Raw genomic sequence first — 23,965 nt, 5'->3', positions numbered from 1 at the left:
CCCCGCCCCTGACCCCAGCCTTCTCAGACCCCGGGCACTCGGCCACCCTGCCCTGCCCCTACCCTCCGGCCTCCTTGACCCTCCCCTGATTCCTCCCCCAACCCCAGGCCCACTCCGACTCGGACCCCCACCCCAGTCCTCTCCGCCCGACCGCCACGGCCGATCAGCCTGTGCCGCTCACCTGGATCTCTGGAAAAAGCTGAAGGAAGACACATCGTACGCGGCTTTGAGCAGCACCACCTTGGCCTCGCCTTTGTAGAGGACGCTGAGGCTGTACAGTTTCATGGCTCCACGCCCTCAGGCCGCCCGCCTGCCCAGCCGCGGGACCCGCTCTCAGGGAGCAGCGCGGCCGCCGCCCCTCGAGACCGCCGCCGCCTACCGGCCTCTCAGTAGCCCGCTGCTGACGGGGCCACCGCCGGCTTCCTCCTCCCGGCTCTCAACCCACTTCCGTATCCGGTCAGCCTGGTTGTGGGTTCTCATACCCCGGATGCAGAAATGTGCGGACGGAAGTACAATGCCACGAGGGGCGGGGCTCCACGCCTCGCGTGAGCCTGGTCCCTCCCTGCTCGCCAGGTGAAGTCGGGCGCTCAGCGGGACACTGTACTGTCCTGTGCTGGGTGGTGCTGGGCCTCCCAGAGCGGCCTGAACCCTTCTTTTTGCTTGCGTTGTTGAAAGAAGGCAAGTCTACGGATAGGAATGAGTGAGGCACAGTTCCCTGAGGATGCCATAATTTACCCGTTTCTTATGTATTAAGTGACATCACGTGTTACCAAACTAAACCGGCTGCATTTGCCTGCGCACAACGTAAAACCAAACACCCAAGCATTGGATTTTTGTAGCAAGAAAGATGTATTGCCAAGCAGCCTTGCAAGGAGACAGAAGATGGGCTCAAGTCTGTCTCCCAATACTTGCTTCACAGCAGTAGATTTAAGGGAGAGATTTTGGAATTGGAGTTTCGGGCTGGACAGTGATTGGCTGAAACGAAGAAGCGTTTAGAAAATCTCTTGGCCATGAGCTGTTGTTTCTTCATGCTGCTTCAAGGATCACATGCAGATTCAGGAGTTGGTTTAAAACAAGCTCTGGAAATCCGGGCTGTGACATCAAAGGGCCGCTCCTCGGGCTAGTAAGTCTATTTTGCACAGGCTCCAGTCAGCCATATTGGTTCCAACCTGTTTCAGGAAGTTGTATAAGCAGAGGGGATTATAGCAAACTGTTTCCTTATCGGCTGTCCTCTAGAAAAGCTCAAGATTTCTGTTAGTTACTAGTTTCTTTAACCTTGTCGGGCACAGTTTCACATGTAATCAGAAAGGAACTTGCCAGACATACATCTGAAAGGAACTTGGTCTTTGGAAGTTGTCAGTAAGGTCACAAAATTGTGATGCTAGAAGCAGCTGCATCTGAGATTATAGGAAAGAGATGATGTATTGGAAAAACAACAGCATCACTTTAAACATTACTCTAAATCAAGGTTTCTCAACCTTGGCACTGTTGACATTTTGGGTTGGATAGTTCTTTGTTGTTGGAAGACTGCCCTGTGCATTGTGTACTCACTAAATGTCAGTACCAACCTACCCCCTCCCCACTGCACAATCAAAAATGTCAACATGTCCCTTGGGAGCAGTGGTTTTGAGAAACATTCCTTTGCATATATATATATATATATATGTTTGTTTGTTTTGTTTTGAGACAGAGTCTTGCTCTGTTGCCCAGGCAGAAGTGCAATGGTGTGATCCTGCTCAGTACAACCTCTGCCTCCCAGGTTCAAGCGATTCTCATGCCTCAGCCTCCTAAGTAGCTGGGATTACAGGAATGCACCCCTACACCCGGCTAATTTTTGTATTTTTAATAGAGATGGGATTTCACTATGTTGGCGAGGCTGGTCTCGAACTCCTGGCCTCATGTGATCCACCCACCTCGGCCTCCCAAAGTGCTGGAATTACAAGCATGAGCCCCCGTGCCCAGCTGAGAAACATTGCTTTAAATAATCTGTGGTGAAAGGAAGTTCCCACCACCTGCCCACTCACTTAGTACCTCTCTCACCAACCCTCTTCCCTGGGTGTTTCCAAGTACAGAGGGTAGAAAGGGCTTTTCCACATTTCCCCTGTTTTGGTGGTAAACATTAGGAACAGCCATTGGCCATGGCTAGGCTCAGCCACCCACAGGTATGGACACAGTAGTCTGACAAGCTGGGTTGCTGGGTGTTAACAGTCCAGGCTAATCTGCCTGCATTGACACCATTTCCCTATAGGAGGCAGGTGAGAGCCATTTCTGAGGAAAATCTCTGGAGCCCCTCTTCCTTCCACTGAAAATTGTGCAAAAAGATCAGGAAGACGGTGCTTGATGGAATAAATTTCAGTGTATTCACTTGACACATTATAGGGGCTGTCCCAAAGTTTACATTACACCAAGTACTTTCCATGTGCCACGTCATTTAATCCTCACAAAAACTAGGGAAAGATATTATTGCCTCCCTACAGACATAGAAACTGAGATTCCGTTTAAGGAGATTGTTAGTAAGGGACAAAGTTGGGGTTCAGATGTCAACAGTGAAATGCTTAACAAACTGTCATGCAGCCCGACTCCACTTCTGGCAACTCTTCCTGCTCCTCTCTGACCTCACTCAGCCTCTACTGTCCAGGAAGCCTCATTCATAGTCATGTGGTTGCAGACTTCCCAAGTTCACTGTGTTACCAAAAAGCAAGACCTGCCTTCTGCTCCATCACCCCGGCTGTCACCCAACTTGGATTCAATCCCAGCACTGACACATCACAAAATCACAAAAGTGAGCAAACCATTACCTCCCTGAGTCTCCTTTTGTTTTTATCTATAAAACTAGAAAAATATTCTTTCCATAGGAATGTTGTTGAGAATAATAAAACATAATATTACAAGTTCTAGTCATTGCTGATGTTTAACAGGTAACAGTGATAATTATTTGTCTTCTCATTAATGAAAAAAAGATTATTAATCATAGTGGGTTGAAGGCATCTATGGGAAGTAGAGATTTGAAGATAGGCTAAAACCCCAGTAAGGCCTCTAGATTAGATAATAGTATTGTATCTATTTTAATTTCCTGCTTTCAATCACTGTGCCATGGTTATATAAGAGAAGGCTTTGTTTATAGGAAAAATACACAAGAATTTAGAAGTAAAGGGACATTGTGTCTGCAACTTACTCTTACAGGGTGTGTGTGTATGTGTGTGTGTGAGAGAGAGAATGATAAAGCAAATACAGGAATCAGGATGAAGGGTATCTGGGAATTTCTTGTATTTTTCTTACAACTGTTCTGCAAGTACCACATTGTGAGAATGGAAAATGCAGGGACCGCACTAAGGCTATGAATGAAGCCTGCATAGGAGTGTGGGTAACAGAGTTCTCTAGTCCAGGCTCCCCTCTTGGGTGCTGGGACCTAGAAGAAAAGCCTCTCTGCAGACAGAGCTGGAGTTAACACTGTCCAAGATAAATGGCCCAGCCCTGTAAGTTTGCCCCACTGAGCAAAACAAGTACCCACCCACCTTTGCAGCCTTGCCCAGCTCACATAAGGTGCCAGCCCTTGCTGTACAACAGAACCTTTGGGGAGCTGGGCAAAAGCCTATCAAGGAGCATACCCCCAGGAAGCCCAGTCCAGGTGGGCAGCCCAGTCACACAATGGCCCTTGCCCCCACACCTCATTCAGTCAGCCAAGGCCATGGCAGCTGAGCTGCCTCCATAGTTCCTACGGGAAAGAAGTGTGGAAAGGGGCCACCAATGTGGTCAGGCCTCCATGGCCTGAGTGGGTCACCAAGCCTCAGGTGCACAGACTTGATGTCATCAATCAGGATCTGTCAGCAGACCCAGCCCCCAGGAACACTGCTCCCCACTACAACCCCACACCAAGGCATCCTCGGCTCGCTCTGGGTTCTCCAGGTCACAGAGAAGACAGACATAGTCTGCCACCAAAGGTTTGAGCTCTGCCACTGGCTGTGAAGCAATAGGTGATGTCAGAGCAAGGGAGGGACAGGACAGGGGTATACGTGGGCAGGAAAGGATTGCAGCCAAGGAAGAGAGGAACCAGGTGCCCTGATTTTGAGACTGTGCCCCAGCAGGGGCTTCCCAGAAGCTGTATTTGTCCTAAGACACCCCTCTGCAGCTGAGGAGCTAGAGATGGATATGTATCTGTGTTAAGCCATTCTTGCCTTGGTATAAAGAAATACCGGAGACTGGGTAATATATAAAGAAAAGAGGTTTCATTGGCTCACAGTTCTGCTGGCTTTACAGGAGGCATGGTGTTGGCATCTGCTCAGCCTCTAAGGAGGCCTCAGGAAACTTACAGTCATGACCGAAGGCAAAGGGGAAGCAGGCACATCACACAGTGGAAGCAAGAGTGAGAGAGAGAGAGAGGCACTAGGAGGTGCCACACTTCTAAACAACCAGATCTCGTGTGAACTCAGAGCAAGAGCTGACTCATCACCAAGCGGATGGCCCAAGCCATTCGTGAGGGATCCGCCCCCATGATTCAAACACCTCCCACCAGGCCCCACCTCCAACATTGGGGACTGCAGTTCAGATGAGATTTGGTGGGTACATATATCCAAACCATATCAGTTATCAGTAGCCATGCTGGACGAATGCCAGGAACTTAGAATGAGGGCAAATGGTCCTTTAGGCCAGTGGCTCACCCTTTCGATGGTACCCTGATAGTCGTGGGGCTGCCCCATAGAAAAAGCAAGAGGAAGTCTGCAGAGCTGTCAGGGAGGGGCAGGTGGGAAGGCCTGCAGGGCAGTCCCCTGCTCCACAACCAGGTGTGCATCTCCCACATCCTCGGGGCTGTAGGCCCCAAGTGAGAGCAGAAAGAAGGATGCAGAGGAAGGGCAAGAACACAAGTTGTGACCTTGGGAAGGCTGGGCACACCAAACACAACCTAACAGACAACAGCAGTGAGCACACAGGGAAAGTCCTCATAAGGAAACCACATCATGACCTAGAGGCTGATCCCGCATCCTGCCACGTGGTGTCCAGGCCCCAGCCTATGAACCAGTGGTCCTTATTGCCACAGCGATTGGTCTATGGATAAGCACCTGATCCAAGCTTCAGTCAATCAACAGGCCAATCAGCTGGCCATCAGTAGGCCATCCAATCAGAGCAAAGCCCAGGACTTTCTTTGACACTTAAGAAGAGAGAAGCAAAGAAACTGGCACAGATTGGAGAGGGTCAGGAAACCCCAAGCAGGATACATACAAACTTTGGGTTAACATGGATGATTAATTATATGTGTTTATGTGAACTCCCTCTCAAATATGCTCCACTATAATGACACAAGACAAAGGGCATGGGGAGAACAATTGCAAGGTGGCGCAAATGAGAGAGGCTACCAAGGGTGGTGGGGGAGAGAGGGGTGCAGGTGTGAAGTTAGGAGGCAACTGGCTGAGGGGCAGGGACCAGCAGAGGGGGAGGGAGGGGCTGAAGCAGAAGTGTTGAGTGTCGGGAGGGATGGGGCCAGAAAGGCAAGGGGCATCCTGAAGAAGCTATACCTGGGGAGGGCAGCTCCCTCCCCACCTGCTCCCCAATTCATCAGCCAGGAATGCACCATCCACCCCACCCCAGGGAGGACGATGGAGAACTTTCCTTTGACAGCATTGAATGGTTCAGAGATTCTGCCACTCTGCAGTCCCCAACTAAACTACTCATTGTTTCAAGTAGTCCCTGTTGGGTAAACATTCTCCATTGTAACTGGACTCAGATTCCACCGCTTAAAAGCCAAATATAAGCAGAGAGGTTTGGTGGGAGGAAAAGTAGTTTTAACTAGAGCCAGCAAACTAAGAAGATGGTGAATTGTTGTTTTAAAGCATTCTATTATCTCAAATTTTAAAATTTATCATAGGATTCTTAAAGGAAAATTTGGTATGGGAGATATATGGGAGCGGTGCAGGCTATAGGGTCTGTGTGTCTTGAGCCAATGGCTGTCTTGAGTAATCACCTATCCTGAGGTCTGGTTGGTGTTATCTTTACTTCGGCCAGATGGTGGTAGACAAATGGTTCCAACTCCCCCTAAGTTGGAGGATTCCGTAGGGGTTCCATGTCTGGTTTTTGTTTTAAGATTAGCCCCTGGAATTCCCGAGTAAGCATATAGTTAGATAAGTGGGCATGGTGCAAAGGAGTGTCTAGTAGGAAAGGGAGAGAAGCAGAGTTTCAAAGTACATTTCAAGGCTATATTTTAAGACTAAAGAAAAATGCCTTAAAATGCATTTTGAAGCTGAGATGCTCGGCTACACTAGGCTCTGGCCAGTATGCAGTGTGGCTGCCCTTGGATCAGGTGATGTTTCAATCAACTGTGGCCAGGGAGGGCATGGCCACATGGCAGAACCTGGGACCTCTGTGTGAGGGACTGCCTTGGCCCCTGTCCTTAGCAGGAAGCTATGGTAAGGAACCTTTAGGGAGACATTAAGTTGGGGAGACCATCCCTGCCAACGCTTTAACCTCCCCAGCCTCAGTGACCTTAGTTAGAAAGTGGTGGTAATGATACTACCACTGGCAAGGTGTGGTGGCCAGACATTCCACACTTCTGCTTCAGCTGCTCTCTCCCCACTCTGCTGTGATCCCAGCACTTTGGGAGGAAGAGGTGGGTGGAACTGAGGTCTGGAGTTGAGACCAGCCTGGCCAACATGGTGAAACCCCATCTCTACTAAAAATAAAATACAAAAAATTAGCCGGGTGCAGTGGCGCATGTGTGTGGTCCCAGCTACTCTCAGGTCTGAGGCCTGAAAATTGCCTGGGCCTGGGTGGCGAAGGTTCCATTGAATGGAGATCGAGCCACTGCACTCCAGTCCAGGTGACAGAGCAAGACTCTGTCTCAAAAAAGTAAATAAATAAATAAAATAATAATAATAATAATACCACTGCCTGCTGCACTGAGATTGTCTGATTAAATGACAGAATGAATGCAAAAGTACTTTGCGAATCATAAATATTTTCATCAATATTAGTTATAATGACAATTGCTCCTTCTCCTAATAAATGTATTGCCTTTCTTTAGGAATAAATCTAACGAGAAATATGTAAGTTCTATATGAGAAAAATAATGAAATTCACCTGAAGGACATAAAATAAAACCAAAATAAATGAAACAACACGTATTTCTAGATGAGAAAACTCAATATTATAATTATAAAGAGGTTAGTTCTCTAAAATGAATCCCTAAACCCACAAAGTCAATGCATTTCCAATGAAATTGTCAACAGCATTATTTTCTGAAGTGGGATGAGTAGTGCTAAGATTTATAAGAAAGATAAAAGGCACATGGCAAAGAAAATTTTGTGGAAAAAAAAAATCTTGTTAAGAAAACAATTTCCTACCCCCATCAGATAATTAAAAAAACTAAAACATTATACAAACCAGAAGAGCGTAGCATCAGCAGAGGAATGAGATATGCAGTGTGCAAGGCAAAGCCAAGGCCAAGGCCAGGGCCTGCCCGACTCGGCAGGTGAAGTATAAGGAGTGACTTCTATATTCAGATAAGTTATTACCAACACAGACAGCAAAAGAAAGGGTAACCCAAGGTGCAGGCCCCTGGGTTCTCCTGTGCTCTAAAAAGGGCGACACTAAAGCCAAATGTGCAAGATGCTTGCGGTGTCTTTCCTTGCTGCGGAGCCAACCCTAGACTGCAGCTGCGAGCCTCACATCTGTCCCACGAGAACCTGGAGACGATAAGGAACTCTCCTGACCTTCCCAGGGAGGTGAGAAAGGCAGTGAGATATGGCCTCCAGCAGGATCACACAGTGTTCTGACAAGACTCAGCTCTCTGTGGTTCCCAGCTTTGCCTGTGTGGCCTTTGGGTACACCTGGAAGGTGACCAGAGCAGAGCTGTTCCCTTACAATGAGAAATAATGGAATACAAACTGTGGGTGCAGCCAACATTCCAGAGCAGTGGGGAAGGGATTGCTTCCCCACCAAATAGCCATATTAGACTCTTCCCTAGCACCATACCCAAACCACCATCTCCCAGGACCCAGGAGAGCAGAAAGGAGGAATGAGAAGAAAGGCGAGGATGTGAGATGTGCCCTTAGAATGACAGCGCACCCAGCACAAGCAATTGCAGAAAGACTAAAGTACTGAACAAATAGAAAACTTGGAAAAATATTAGAAGGAAATGTGGGAGAACATTTTTACAATTTGGGTATTGGAAATGGTTTTCTTAACAAGATATAAAAACCCCAAAACAAGAAAACGAAGATTGAAATTCATAAAAACTGGATACTTCTGCATGATGAAAGACAGGATTAATCAAGTTGTTAAGTTTAGCAATAGACTAGGGGAGATATCATAGTATATTTAACAGACAAAGGATTGATAGATATTACAGATGAAATATAAAATGGTTTCTCCAAATCCATAGGCAGAAGATAATCCAATAGCAACATAGTTAAATAATATAAACAAATCATCCTTAGAAGAAGAAATGCAATCACCAAGAAACACATGAAAAGGCGTCCAGCATTTTGCAATTCAAACAATGAGGTGACAGATCGGCAAAAAACTCATAAAGATTTATCATCTGAAGGACTGGCCAGGATAAAGCCAAACTTCTCGTGTTGGTGGAAGAAACTGGTGAAGCTATGTGAGGAGGCCATGTGGTCCTGCCTACCAAGATGTGAAATGTGTGTAGCATTTGAACTAGCAATTCAGCCTCCAGGAGCCAACCAGAAGAAACATTGACACACACTTACTCTGGTGAAATTCAAGGACTTCTGCCACAGCCTCCTTCATAATAGTGAAAATCTGAAACTGCCTCAGTGACCATCAATAGGAAGTTGATTTTAAAGTGTTACAGCACATCTGTCTGCAGAGATCGCACTGGCCACTCCTCCTCACCCCTCTGCTGGATCTCTGAGTATAGGTGGCCTGGAGCTGGGTCCTGAGCCCTCTTTGGTCTATCCCAACACTACCCAATATGGTAGCCACCAGTCACACTGAACACTTGAAAAGTGGCCGATCCTAACTGAGAAGAGCCGTGAGTGGGAAACACACACCAGACCTCGGTATCTTAGGCAGAAGTACATTTTGTTCCAGACTATTGACTGACCCTGCCGCTGAGTTGGCTCCAGCACCCTGGCCCCCTCCTCCATCCACTCACTGGGCCTCCCTACTGCACAGGGCAACCTCTCCAGGGGCGCTTGGGCTGCGAGGGAGGGAGTGGGTGGCATCCCAGGCAGAAGCTTCCTGAGCCAGGCCAGAGGAGGAGCCAGTCCCTGTGGGCCTCTGTTCTGGCAGTTTCAAACTCAGCCAGGCTTATGTGGGCCAGGTTTACTGTTCTGGTTCAGATTTCAAGACAATAGTCAGGACAGGCTGTGCCAAAGCCCTCCAATGGTCCCATGGGCCTGCGCCTGAGCCACACCAAGCTGCCTGCTCCCTTTCCTCTGCTTCCAGACTCACGGGGTCCTCTGCTCCTCAGAACAGGAGTGTGGGAGACCCTGAGACACTGCCCCAGGACCTGAACAGGTGGCAAAGGCTTAACAGGCTAGCAGTCACTTCAGTGACAAGGTGATTGAGTGGTCACCATGGTGATGGGGATGGAAGCTCTTTGCCACCAGTCCCAGTTTTATGCATGGCAGCTCTAATGACAGCACGGTCAGCCCTGCTGAGTCCACTCCTGGTCACCATGACAACCACAGGCCCTCTCAGGAGCACAGTAAGCCCTGGCAGGAGAATCCCCCACTCCACACCTGGTTGGAGCAGGAAATGCCGAGTGGCACCTGAGCCCCGGGGAAGCAGGCTAGGGTGTGAGAGACACAGTCACCTGCAGCCTAATTACTCAAAAGCTGTCCCCAGGCCACAGGAGGGAGAGGACCTTTCCTACTGAGTCTGTCTGAAGGACACTAAGTCCCACAGCTCAACAGAACCTGGAGAGAAAGCGCTAAGGACGCCACCTGAGCGCCAAGCGATGGCCCTGCCTGGAGAACATCCAGGCTCAGTGAGGAAGGGTCCGGAAGGGAATGCTTGCCCACTCGCTGGAGAACAATGAAAAGGAGGAAACTGTGACTGAACCTCAAACCCCAAACCAGCCTGAGGAGGACCACATTCTCCCAGGGACCCAGGGCGGGCTGTGACCCCTGCGGGGGAGAAGCCTTGGACATTTCTGCTTCAGAAGCCTGTTGGGGAAGGCTGAGGGGTCCCAGCTCCCTGCGCTGGCTGCTGTGCAGATGCTGGACGACAGAGCCAGGATGGAGGCCACCAAGAAGGAGAAGGTAGCTCACCTTCCATTGGGTATTCTGGGAGTGTTTGCTTGCCTGTCCCCAACATTCCGTGGTTTGTTTGAGCCTCAGAATCTGATTTTATGCACAGGCTCTTTGAGAAGGGTCTTGCCAGGGGTGCCTTCTGGGGCAGGAAGGCCCCTACCGTCCAGCTTTGGACTCTGGCCCTGCGACCTGGAAGTCAGGCTGCCAAGAAGTCCAGGCAGTGGCCTCCACTAGAGAGGGGCTCTGGAGAATTTAGAGCCCTAGATGCGGGGGTTAGGGATGTGAGGTCTTGTGGGCAAAGCCCACTACCTGATTTTAAGACAACACTCACTGGACATGGTGACAAGTCAAAGATGCCCTGCTTCCTCGCAGGAATCACTTTGCAGGGAGTCTAAGGGCTGCTGTGGCCTCCTGAGGAGTGCAGGGCAGTTAGTTTTTCCAAAAACAAAGAGAAATCCAGGCATGCTCTGAGCCAGCCCTGAGCCCAGCAGTGAGCAAGGAGAGAGCTGGAGACAGGGGACTTTGCTGTGAAACATTGGGGGGAACGTGCCTGCATCACCCCAGCTGGGGGCCCAGGCAGAGTAGGGGAGAAGGGGTAAGTGAGCAGAGCCAGTTACTTTGGGCATGCTTCCCTCTCACCTCTGTGTGAAATGACCAAGTCAGCATAAACCCTGGGCTGGCTCTGCTTCTGGCAGAGCTAACGATGTTAGGAGGAAAACAACCAACCCAAGTGAGAGGGTGCGCAGCCTGACAGCCGGACCAGCCGAGGCCCCAACCAAGTCCCCGATCTGCCTCTCACTGGTGCTATGGCAGCAGTTTGGATGAGAAGTCCCGCCCAAAGGGGCCCCTTCAGGCCACCTGGGGAGAAGGAAACGGCTGTCTTTGGCATGACCAGAAAGATGGCTCAGAGCTAGGGAGAGGTGGACATGTGGGCTGTGGAGATCGAGCACTTTCCCCAAACGGGGAGAGAAAGCATAGTTTGCCCGTGTGTGTGTGTGCACGTGTGTGAATGTGCTATGTGTGCATGTTTGCACCTGTGCATACCTGCATGTGTACATGCATGTGCACATATGTGTGCACAGGGAATCACTTTAATAAAGGCCACAGCAGAGCTGTCCCTGAGCCCCTTGCATTCACAGTGGCATGTGAGTGAACCACCTTCTTGGGCTGGGCATCCAGTCTCAGACTCTGGAGCAGCCCATGCCCCATCCTGTAACTGCTCCACGTGTGAGGGGGTGCTGGTCCTGACCAGGGCCAGCTGTGAACCCCGGAATCGTGGGAGGTCACTGGCATTCTTGTCAGGGCCAAGAGTGGAGCAAGACAATGCTTTGGGCACAAACTTTAAGGGGTCACCAGAAACATCAATCATCAAGATATATGCTATTTTAAATAATCAAAATGAATGCAAAAAAATTTATGTTGGACAAAACACCAAATTCTGAACAAAGACAGGATGAGAATCACTGATTTCTGCACTTGTCTCCACCCCATCTACCCCTCTTCTAGTGCCCAGATTGCAGGGCGCCAAGGCCCAGATGAGGGAAGCGTGGAGCTGCAATGGCCACTCCTGTCTGCTTGCTCTGGCTGCACAGAGGACTTGGTCCTTGTCTTGGGGGAACCTAGCTTGGTTTTAGGGTCATCCTAAGGATCTGATGTTTTCCAAGTGGGCTGGCTGCCCAGGCCCACCCAGGTCCAGTCCTGTGTCTCTGGGAAGTGCTGCCCCCACCCCAAGCCAGTGTTCGACCTTGGAGCAATGAGCAATGCTCTCCTTGCACTCTCAAAGTTGTCCCAGGATGTCAGCTGTGGTTGTCTCTGTGCAGACTCCCAAGAGGAACTGTCTTCTTTCTCCTTTTGATTGCTTTGGAGGAAACTAAATTGTTGCTGGTTTCCCTCTTACTGCTTCTCTGATCGAGAGCAACCATCTTGCTGGTACCAACCTTCCAGATCTTACCTGTGGTCATTCCTTTATAATCTGCAGGAGCCTGTGGCCTCAGTGCCACGCCCAGTGACTTCTCCATGTGGATGTCAGCTCCTTAGGGGTGAGCCTGATTCCACTGACACCACCCCCACCCCTCATAAGCCCCTTCTTACCAGCTGTGGTTGCCTGGTACCCCACCATTGCTGACTTATTCCTTTGGCATCAGGATCCATCCCTTACTGGGTCACCACTTCTGGGTGGCCTGAAATTGGGCCCTGGGCACCCCTCCTGGGGACGTTTTGGTCTATATTTTCACTCTCACCTCACTATGGACAGATGGTTAACTTTGCCTGATAGATTTGGTTAGGAAGGGGCCTGGAAAGATGAGATTCTGGTATATTGGTCAGCTTAGGCTGCCATAAGAGAATACCATCCACTGATGGCTTAGAAACAACAGAAATTTATTTCTCACTATTCTAGAGGCTGGAGGTCCAAGATCAGGTGCCAGCATGGTCAGGTTGCAGGGAGGGCTCTCTTCCTGACTTGCATACAGTCATCTTCTTGCTGTGCCCTCACATAGTGGAGAGTGAGTGAAAACAAGCTCTCTGGTGTCTCTTCTTATAAGAATGCTAATCCTATCATGGGGGCTCCCCCTCCTTACCTTATCTAAATCTTATTATTTCCCAAAGTTCCCATCTCCAAATACCATCACACTGGGGTTAGGGCTTTAACATATGAATTTGGGGGGACACAATTCAATCCATAATACCAGGAGGGCATGCCAGGAGGAACTGACCTTCTTCCCTCCAGGATCTCCAGCTGTCCTGGGCACCTTTGCCCCATTGAAGGAGCAGGCTTAGAAGTGGAATGAGGCTGGAATAAGGTGTACTCCGTCATGCTTACCCACATCCCTGGCAGGAATTGTCCTGGGCCCCAGTAGGAGAGATGGCCCCTATACTGCCATGGCACCTGCTCTGAGACAGGTGTACAGAGTGCAAAGCTCCAGGTGGCCCACAAACGGGTGTGCTGGGAGGAGGGGCCAGTGTGGGAGGAGAAGGCAGTGCCAAGGCCTAGGGGAGCAGTGACAGGGAATGGGCATGCTGTGGGCAGGCCGCTGGTTTGGGGGTGAGGGCTGGGGCTGCATCTGTGGGACCAGGGCTGGGCCATCCATCAGATGCCATGTCACAACCCCAGTGCCCCTGCTGTAGCCAGGACAGGAGGCTGGGCCAGGCTGGGAGGTGACAAGAGTGGGGATTGTCCCCAGGAGAAGCCCTCTGCTGCCTGTGGCCCAGGCCTCTGGGGATGAGGACCCTTCAAAAGGAGTAGCTATGTCTGGGAAGCCCAGGGCAGTAGCAAGCCAAGGGGGACATCATTAGTGAGATCCAGGGGATCAGTGGGCCACAGGAGCCCCAGTGTGAGCCCCTCTGACTGATGCCACTAGGCCCACGCCTGCACCTGCCCACAGCAGGACCCCCAGGAGGAGAGGGGACAGATGGAGAGAGGCACAAAGTGCCCTTGGCATCTGTCTTGAAGCCACCCGAAGGGAAGAGAGATTGAGATTTGAGCTCCTGTTTAGTGACCTCCAGGGGAACATTCTGGCCCATCTGATGTGGGAAGCCTCTTGTGGGGTCTGTCATTCCTCAGCTGAGCCAGGCCTTTGGAGGCAGCCCAGGCATGTCCCCTGTGTGCTCCTTTCCCTGTGTTGGGACACCTGGCCTGGCCCCTCCTTCTGCCTTTCTCTTCCCTTCCCTTCTCAGGAGTGGACACTTCCTCCTTTAGCCCCCTCTCAGCTGTGTGAACTTCTCTATGTCTCTGTCTCTGTCATTCTGTCTCTGTCTCTCTCTGTCTCTGTCTCTCTCTGTCTCTGTGTGTGTGTGTCTATCTTACTGTATTTCTCTCTGTTTCTTTCTCTGTGTGCCTGTTTTTCTCTCTCTCTCAGTCTCTCTCTCTCTCTCTCTCTCTCCCTTTTGCTGGTCTGAGCAAAGAAGGAACCCCATCCTTATGCTACATAACCATGCACCAGCACAGACAGAATTGTAGGAAAGTCCTGCAAGTAGAAGGATAGAAGGATGAGAGAAGGAATGCCATGTGAGTCATAATAGATCCCTTTCTAGGGGTCACTGACTCACCCTGCCTTCTGCCATCCCACTGTGACACTATTACCCACAGACAGGCTCAGATTAAACCCGTGTTCCAGGTGCCCCGTGGTTCCCACAGTGTGGCTGCCTGGGTCTGGCCTCAGGCTCCACAGGTGCCCAGCCCTGCCAAAGGCTCCAGAGCAGCTGTCCCAGCTGGGGAGCTGTGGGGCCCCTTCACAGAGTACATGGGAAGAAGCTCCATCCTACACATTACATCAAGAGGGACGTGCCTGAGAGGGGGAGATAGAGCCCGTGCAGCCCCCTGCTTGCATGCAGAACATAGTGTACCCTGAGCATACCATGAAAAACACAAATGCACAAAGTTGTAAAGAAAAAAGAAATGACAGGTGGCTGTAAAATCAATTATAGTCCACGAGAGGCCCACTAATGGTGGTGATTTCAGCTGATTACAAAGAAATGGTGGTGTTTCTGTAATGACCCAAACATGCACTCGTGCGTGCACACACGCGCACGTATAGTCACATAACTGACCAGCCCTATGCATCACTTGTTAATTACTTACTGTAACAATAATGGTTTCCAGTAAGTGAGCCTTAGTCTCTGCCAAGGGTTAGTTTATTGAACACACAGGGGCCTTGCAGTGGGGGCAGAGGACCTGCTCCTGGGAGCTGCCAGCCTCTCCTGCTGTTCATCCTCCTCCGTGGTGGGAAATGGTCTCACTGCTTCTACACCTGAGGCCGAACAATCTCCCTTTATTTCAGTCTGAAACGCTTGTAAAAATATACTAAAATGAATTAAGGTTGCAATTATTGATATCAGGCAGTGAGTACATCAGGATTTATTATACTGTCCCATTTACTGACTTTGAAGTTCTCTATTACCAAAAAATTAAACACTATAAAAGAAAGGAAAGAAAAAGAAAACGAGGCTAGATTCAACACAGATTACTCTTACCGAACCCTTCTTAGTCCCAGGAGTCCCCTAACACACGCACTTGTGACCTGGAGTGATATTCACAGCATTCCTTACCTGGCAATACCTGAGCGTGAGCCCCTCCTAGTGGGATCTTTGTTGTAGACAACCAGCAACTATCAGCCCTGCCAATAAACAAGTAGGAGAGGGGAGTGCTGGAGAGACCAAGAAGTGGGATTTTCTGTGCTCCTGCGCTGTGACCCAGAGGGCATGGCTGTGAGGCTGATCTCAAGGAACACTCTGTCTCGGAAATACAGGGATCCTCTGCTACCTGAAAACGTTCTCAGTATTCACTTTCATGGATTGCAAAGTCATTTACCCAAAATTCACTCTCCAAATGAAAAGTGAGTATCATGAATTGGTATTCCAGTTCCACCTGGGTCCTGGGAGAGGGTATGGACATCATATCCCAGCTGTTCCGCCAGGAGGACCCAATCTCAGTCTCACTGCCTGCCTGCATCGTTTGTCTGCTGCTAGCCTGTGCAGTAGGAAGGGAAAACATGATTTGTATCTGTTTTAGGTCAGGTTCCCAAGAAGTAGAGCCTGAGATTGGAATTCTTGGAAAATGGTGTTTGTGGGAGCACTATCAGCAGAAGCTGTAAGAAAGTTGGGGGGACAGAAAACAAGAGGTAAGAAGTAAGTCAAAGAGGCAGGTCCAGCTTAAGTCCACCTCAATCTGGTTCCACCTGGGCTCTGATGCATGAAAAATATCACACGGTTGTCCATCCTGGGAGAGGACCTTCCTGTTGTACCTGTATCAAAACCATCAGCTGAGGGCCAGCCAGGAGAGAAGATCTTCCAGGCATTTCCAGGAAACTCTCAGGAGAAGGGTATAGCTGTGAGCAGTCTGCAGCTGCTGCTCACTGCAGCTAGAGGCTGGGTGTGCAGGCCAGTTGGCCAGTGAGGCGCCGATAGCAGGTACTACAGTCCACCCCTTGACTGCTCAGACCTACTGCTTTCCACTTTAAGCTCTCTGCATCCAGGCACAGCTTCTGGGAAAACTTACAACTGGAAAAACAGAGGGATGAACTACAATGCCCACTTCTGCAGGTGATTGTAAGACTGTCACTGATACTCACCATCATGCCCCACCCCCACCGTTCATTCTAGTGTCCCCTTCCCCTTTGCTAACACTGCTAGTCTAAGTGGCTTGCCCAGAGCAGGAGCCAAACCCTTATCCCTGAGGCATCTGAATCCTGGATTCCTTTATCAGTCTATCATTGTTGTAAGTTGTCCATTCCCAATTGCAACTGGGCATGAGACTACCAAGAAACACCCTGGCAAATCATCTGAGTGTGAGCCATATTCTTCCTGCTCCATTATGTAGCTGTAGTCCTACCTCTTAATGACAAGGGTAAACTGCCACATTGTACTGCTTGTGCCGGGATGGTAATACCTTTCTCTACCTGCTTGGCTATGGGCACAAGGAGCACAGCATGACCAGGAGGCAACTGTAGCTGTACATTTAGTGAACGTGTTAATGTATCACCTGATAGAAGGACCCCCTCAGAGAACCAGGACTTCTAGACCCACAAAACCTAAAGCTGTGAATGGTGAAAGCACAGATTTCTCAAGTGGATCATGGAGAGTGATGAAGAGCTCTTGGTTCCCGAATCCACATATTTTACCTTTCAGGAACATGGCCTCATCCCATAGCCATTAGAGTGTTATTGCATTCTGGAGGACGGTGGGCCCTCCTCATGGGTGTCATCTTCAAGATGACAGCTCCACTGTGCCTCCAAGAGGATGCACTGAGGGTAGGAAAGGCAAGTTCATTGCTGGCTGGAATACATGTCAATCCAAGTCAAGAGAAAATGCTGCCCTTTCCAGGTTGGAAGGGCCCCGATTTAGTCAACTTGTCACCCAGTAGTGGCTGGTTGGTCTCCTCCAGGAGCAGTGTCATACCACGGATTCAGCACCAGTCGCTATTGCTGGCAGTTCCTACATCCAACAGCAGCAAAACTAGGTCAGTTTTTGATGAGAGGGAATGTATGCTTCTGGGCACAGGCATAGCTTCCTCCTCTGACCCCACGATTATCTGTTTCTGAGTTCATGGTGGCCAACATTCAGCTGCCTGGCCGTCCTATCCAATGGGTTATTATTGCCTCTTCCATAAGAAGTGGTTTCTGGCTGTCATTAATGTCTGATACTCTGTGCCCACTCACACAGGTTTATCTCTATAACTTTCCCCCATGCCACTGCTTTTCCCCAGTCTTCTAATGTTGCTCCTTCCAAGCTGCTGAAGAACGAGCTAAGCTATTCACTAATGTCCATGAGTCTATCTTTACCTTAGGCCACATCTCTCTCCACACAAAGTGAATAAACAGGTGCACCCTCCAAAACTCTGTTAAGAGGATTTCTTCTCCCCAGTGTCTTTCAGGGCCACCTTGAGTGGGACTGAACTACAGCAGAAGTCCATTTCCAGCTTGCGTCAACATGCCAAACTAACCTATCCATGATCAATGTGTAGGTGGATTTTTCCCTCCTCCAGCAGCTAGACAAAAGACACCCCCCACCAGGAGGCCACGTGTGCATGTGAGTGAAGAGCGGCACAGGGGCCAATATTCGTGCAACAGTGGTAGATGGCAGGTGGGTCTGGGCCACCTGTCCCTGCGGCTTATCTGTGTCATCTAGACATGCTCAAGCCTGATTCCAGATATGCCAGTTCCATCTTAAGTTGGATGGCTTATGACCTAGTGGGTCTGACAGCACCAAACTCATAATGGGCAGTTATGGCCACATGGTCACTTAATGTCCTATGGTCAGATACTCTGCTGAGTGGCATGCCAGGAAATGCTTTACAAATGGTGTTTGGTTCTCTGCTGCTGATGGCATGACCTTGGTCCAGAGCCCTAGGGGTTTGGACAGTGACTCCTATTGGGGCTTAATCTGACATTCCATGCAGAGTATCATTAGATTTGCCAATCACATAGCCTAAGGGTCAGGACTGATCCAACCAGTTATTGCAGGGATCAGACTGGAGAATGAAAGGTTGATATGATGTGACCCACCACTCTACATACATCCTTTAAGTCTTTGAGAATGGCAATAATTTCTGCCATCCCTCCAGATTTGTGTTTTTCTATTTTGGCTGGGCGTGAGTGCAGCATTTCCACTTTGCCTTTGCTATTACAAATGTTACTTATTCTATAAATCAAGGAACCATTGTAAGGGCTCTTCTGATGGTTAAGTATATTCATTCCAATGATTTATTCAGGATCCAAGGAAATGATTTCTGGGTAAATACATAGAACTAGTGGATCCAGCGTGAGACATACCTGGGCCAGAACTATATTTGTCGTCTTACCCCAATAAGCCTGTACTCAACTAGGACAGCCATGATAGCACTTTGGGACACTAGATACACGTGTGAATTGCTGGTCGGGTGCAGTGTCTCATGCCTGTAATCCCAGCATTTTGGGAGGCTGAGGCAGGTGGATCACCTGAGGTCAGGAGTTCAAGACCAGCCTGGCCAACATGGTGAAACCCCATCTCTACTAAAAAATACAAAAATTAGCTGGGCGTGGTGGTGGGTGCCTGTAATCCCAGATACTCAGGAGGCTAAGGCAGGAAGAACTGCTTGAACCCAGGAGGCAGAGGTTGCAGTGAGCCAAAATCACACCACTGCACTCCAGCCTGGGTGACAGAGTGAGACTCCATCTCAAAAAAAAAAAAAGTGTGAATTGCTATGAAATCACTATCAAAAGATCTGAGTATTACCCTTACTCAGTGTGGTCAAATATAAATAGTCATAGGTTCCTATTACACACACTTGCTGTGGTGCTACAGAGTCTTTCCCATAGGAACCCAATCCCTCTTTCAATCAGTGGGTTCTGATTCTGAGAACTGGCTGAGGTTTGGGAAACTGTGCCTTTCCATCATAACTTTCCACTGGGGTGACTGACCTTGGCCTTCTGTTCATCCTTTCTGGCCCCTGAGAACCCAACATTCTATTAGCCTTCTCCTTAGACCCCTATAGGCTAATCCCTTCTGGTTGTTAGGCTGACCTTGGTGCCCAATATGATAATTAGTCCCACTTTGCTTGTGATGTGCTGCTAAGTGCTGCCCCTGGTCTCTGCCCTTAAGCGATCTATCATCCCAACTGCCATCAGGGGGAGAAGCTCTGCAAAATGTCTCCCATCAATTCTGGTCTACAAAGGACAGCCCTACTGAGCCTTAGCCATGTGCCCTACACCAGCAGATTCTTTACAACCTGGGAAGCAGAGTGTCTTCCACGCCTTTCCAGGGAACATAGCCAGCTTACAGGCTTTTTGATCTTATAGAGTAGATCAATTATATTTTGCCCCATTTCTTTTATCCTTTTGATCACTTCCTCTTGGTCCACCACATAAACTTTAGCATCTCTACTTCATTTAATCGAGTTGTTGCTTTTTCCAAGCTACCAAGAGCCACCCGAGCAATGTATCAGAGCCCTCTCTTGGGACCCGTGCCAGGGTGTTAAATCCTGCATCATAGGAGAATGCCCCCACATCAGCAAAGTCCCCTTATCCTCTTGATATCCCACCTGCCTCGGTCAGCACCTTCAGGACCTGGTCTCAAGTACAGGATCCAGCACCTTTGGGACCATCTCAAGCATAAGATCCAGCACCTTTGGGATCTAGTCTCCTACTTCCTGCTAGTACTTGTTAGCCAAAGACTGAAGTTCCTTTGGCATACAATTTTTTTCTTCCTTGACAGGTCCAAGTTGGACCATGCTGAGATTTGACCCTCCTTGTGGCCAGGAGGGGAGGTGGGGGCCAATCTTGAGGAAGGCATGCATTGTCTCCTGGGACACTTGTCTCTTTCAGACATCTGCATACTTTTCAAGACAGAAAAGGCCTCCTTCTCACAGCAAAACTACTTCTGTAGGTGCAGGTGGCTTGTGGGAATCTGGGAATTCAAAATTCTCAAGCGCACCCACTAGCACATTAGAAAACCAGTTGTGCACACCTCTTTCCAAATCTTCATTCAGTGACACCATGTTGGTAGCTGGAAATGGGCCATGGTGGGTGTATTTAAACCATGAAAATCAGAAAACGCTACAAACCAGGGCATCCTGCATCTCTAGACAGCAGATTGTTAGCCATTTTCCAGCATACCACAGTGTATACTCCTTCCCATCAGGGCCCTGGCTTGCCTTGGTGGAGGACTCAGACCTTGCTGAAGTTCTGCTGCTGCTCTTACAATTGAGTCCTGTGCCTGGTCTCCAGCTCTGCCTGCCTTACTATAGGAGACAAGCGTCTCTTTAAACACGGCTGAGAAGACCCTCTGGCTCTCAGACTTGGCTTTAAATTGATAGACCTGAGCCTGCCATTTTCTTTTTTCCATGCATCGCTCCACTGACCAACAGGTCTCGGTGGCATAGTCCTTTGGGTTAGTATCTCCCCCACACCCTTGGTGCCAGAGACACTGAGTAAGCAAGTACCTCCCTGTCCACCTCCATCCCCACTCCCCACGGGCAGGGCCTTGGTGATCCACTGCTGCAATGTGTCAGGGACTGCCGGTACTCCTACCACCAGTGAGGTGGCATCCAGCTGGAAGTGATCGAACTCCAGAGTCCCGCCCTCATAGGCTGATTTCTAGGACCACCCCTGGCAGACTGTGTTAGGTTCTTGAAGCAGAGCCTGAGATAAGGATTCTGGCATCTGTGATTGAGTGGGAGCGTGCTCTCAGGATGAGATGGGGTAGAAATAGGCAAAGGTACAGATTCAGCAGCAGGTGAGCCTCGGTCTGACCCAGCAGGGAGCTGTCAAATGTAAATGACATCACAGGGTTGTCCCTCTGAGGCAGGGGCCAGCCTTTGTGCCCCTACATGAGTCAGTCACTGGCTGGAGGCCCCTGGGGAAAGGCTCGGGCTGCCAGCTTTAGCAAATAAACAATTAGGGCACTCAGTTAAATTTGAATTTCAGATAAACGACAAATCAATTTTTAGTATATGTCCCAAATTGTGCATAACATAATGTGTTTTCTCTGCCAGCCCTAGGAAGGGCATAACTTCCCAATTATTTCTAGGTGAAGTAACTTTGTAGATCAGGAGTAAGTCCCAGGAAAGAAGTCCAGCTCTTCTCTTCAACCCTGGGCAGCTAGGGGTAGGCGTAGGGGCCCAGCAGGCACCCATAGCATCTCCTACAGCATCTGAAATGAACAGAGTCATCACGTACTACATACAAATGTACCCACTGCTGAGTTCTTCAGGGATTATATAATTAGGTAGTTGGTATTTTAAATGCATTGCATTATGCAAAAGTCCTTTGTGGATTGCTATATTTGGAGAGTTTTGTGATACTGGGGGAACTAGATGGAGTTTTCAGATGGGCATCATACTTTTTTCATTTAAAACCCTAGAGTATTGTAATCCTAGAGCGTGATCCTGCTATCAGTAAATTAGCTCTCCAATACCTTTTCCATGTGGCTGCTAAGGACATGCATGTGGTTCACCCTCCCAGGAAATCCAGGAGGGCAGCATTGGCCTGAATTTGGCTGGTTGGGCAGGTAATGCTGGACAGAGACAATGTGTGGAATGGTTTGCTTCCCTCAGTCCTTTCAGACACAGCCCAGCCCACCACGTCAAGCCAGTGGGTGCATCTGTAACCAATCCCCATGAGAACTGCAGCCTCTCAGAGGTGGCAAGTTGGCCTGGGTAGGTCAGGAGGATCAGATATGAGGAAATCTTTGGATTGGAGGCAGGCAGAGCAGGGAAGCATCGGGTGATTCTATGACAGACCCAGGGCTCCAAGCTGTGGTTCAGGAGGGGCACTGGTGTGGCCTCTGCTCCACTCCCCCTAGAGTGACATCAGGTGAAGTGCCAACAGCACAGAAGGCAGCAAACACTGCCAGTCAGGTCTGCTTCCCTGGACAGCCGGTTGCTAACCCTTCTCCAGCACAGCACTGGATTTTGGTCACCTGGCTGGGAGCTCCACCTCCCCAGCTGCTGCCTCACCTGCTTTTCCGAACCCCACCCTGTAAACAGTAACTACGTTTTGTACCTACCACGCCTCATTTCCATCTCTTTGGAGCACCTCTCACACGGAGCTGAACAGAACGACCTGTTAAGCCCACTGTGTCTGTTAGGGTTGTCTAGGCTGTACCAGATACCCTAACCTGGATTCACCAAGAGGCGTTGTCAAAGCACATAAGAAAGAGCCTAGAGGCAGGCAGCTCTCAGCCTGGTATCAGGCTCTGGGTCAGCTTTCCAGATTATCATAGCCTTCCCCACATCTGCCAGATGCTGCCACAAGCACAGGAGGTACAAGCAAACCCAACAATGTTCTGGAAACAAGAGGTGAAGGGGATTCCCCCACCATATCTACCCAGAGGCCTCCCTTCTCACATCTCACTGTCCTGAAGCCAGCTCTAGCAGAAGCAGGGTGAATTTGTTGGGGGCATTCAGCCCCAGTAGTGCTGAGTCCATTACTACTTGACCCCTGAATAAAACGGAGGCTCCATGAGCAAGAAGGAATGGGAACTGGATGTTGGAGGGCAAGAATGTATCCACCCCACCCCTAGGAGCACCCATGGACAACTGCCCCATTTTTGCCCCCATTGCTGCCCAGGAGCTGGCCCAAAGACCTTGCCAGTGCCGAGTAACAGGACGCTGGGAAAGTGAGACCAGAGCCTGGACTCAGGGAACAGTTCAAGGCTGCACTGGCCTGCAGGTCATAGAGCAGCTGCTGAGCAGTGAGAGCCCACGACGGACCAGGCCCTAGGTCTTGGAGACCTGAACGAGATAGACTGGGCTCCTGCTCTCCTGGGTGTTGCCTCTTAGAGGGCAAAGACAATTAACAGTAAACAAATAGAACATGAGGTGGTTTCCAATAGTGACTGATATACTTTGGATATTTGTTCTCTCCAAATCACATGTTGAAATGTAGTCCCTTATGTTGGAGGTGGGGCCTGGCAGGAGGTGTCTGGGTCATGGGGGCAGATCCCTGGTTTAGTGCCATCCCCTTGGTGATGTGTGAGTTCACGCGAGAGCTGGTTGTTTGAAAGAGTCTGACCCCCTCTCATTCTCCTGCTCCCACTCTTGCATGAGACACCTGCTCCTCCTTCTCCTTCTGCCATGATTTTAAGATTCCAGAGGCCTCACGAGAAGCAAACGCCAATGCCATGCTTCTTGTTCTGTCTGCAAAACTGTAAGTCAATTAAACCTCTTTTTTTTCTAATTTATCCAGCCTCGGGTATTTCTTTACAACAGCACAAGAACAGCCTAATACAGTGATGCTCTCCAAGTGACCTTTGGGCTGAAACCTGAAGAAGACGGGGAAGCAGCCAGGTGTGATAGTCGTGCCTGTAATCCCAGCACTTTGGGAGGCTGAAGTGGGAGGACTGCTTGAGCCCAGGAGTTGAAGACCAGCTTGGAAAACGTAGCAAGACCCTGGGTCTACAAAAAAAAAAATTTTTAATTGACCAGGTGTGGTGGTGCACACCCGTAGTCCCAGCTACTTGGAAGGCTGAGGCAGGAGCATCTCTTGAGCCCAGGAGGTTGAGACTGCAGTGAGTCATGTTCACACTACTGCATTCCAGCTTGGGTGACAGAGCAAGACCCTGTCTCAAAAAAGAAGAAAGAAGAAGAAGAAAAGAAGGAGAAGGAGAGGAAGAAGAAAAAGAGGAAGAGGAGGAAGAGGAGGAGAAAAAGGAGGAGGAAGAGGAGGAGGAGGAAGCAGAAGAAAAAGAAAGGAAAGAGAGAAAGAGAGAGGAAGGAAGGAAGAGAAAGAGAAAGAAAGAAAGAAAGAGAGAGAGAGAGAGAAAGAAAGAAAAAGAAAGAA

General features: G+C 49.5%; 2 protein-coding genes across 2 annotated transcripts in view; one reads left to right on the top strand and one right to left on the bottom strand.

The window, feature by feature from the left end:
• The window catches only part of YKT6 (YKT6 v-SNARE homolog (S. cerevisiae)), a 20,725-nt gene extending 20,234 nt beyond the window's left edge, over nucleotides 1-491 (bottom strand). Inside the window, 1 exon segment of the mRNA XM_011946765.1 lies at nucleotides 182-491. Coding sequence (XP_011802155.1) covers nucleotides 182-285 — 104 coding nt within the window. The 5' untranslated portion in view covers nucleotides 286-491.
• A 9,213-nt stretch (nucleotides 492-9,704) lies between these two features.
• Nucleotides 9,705-23,965, top strand: part of GCK (glucokinase (hexokinase 4)) — a 46,447-nt gene continuing 32,186 nt past the window's right edge. The window contains exon 1 of the mRNA XM_011946764.1: nucleotides 9,705-10,220. Within this exon, the coding sequence (XP_011802154.1) occupies nucleotides 10,176-10,220 (45 nt within the window). The 5' untranslated portion in view covers nucleotides 9,705-10,175. The remainder of the gene's footprint in view (nucleotides 10,221-23,965) is intronic.

This window comes from Colobus angolensis, unplaced genomic scaffold (assembly GCF_000951035.1).
Source record: "Colobus angolensis palliatus isolate OR3802 unplaced genomic scaffold, Cang.pa_1.0 Scaffold253, whole genome shotgun sequence".
Taxonomy (NCBI): domain Eukaryota; kingdom Metazoa; phylum Chordata; class Mammalia; order Primates; family Cercopithecidae; genus Colobus; species Colobus angolensis.
The sequence above is the reverse complement of the archived record's forward strand: the minus strand, read 5'-3'. Positions and strand labels throughout refer to the sequence as shown.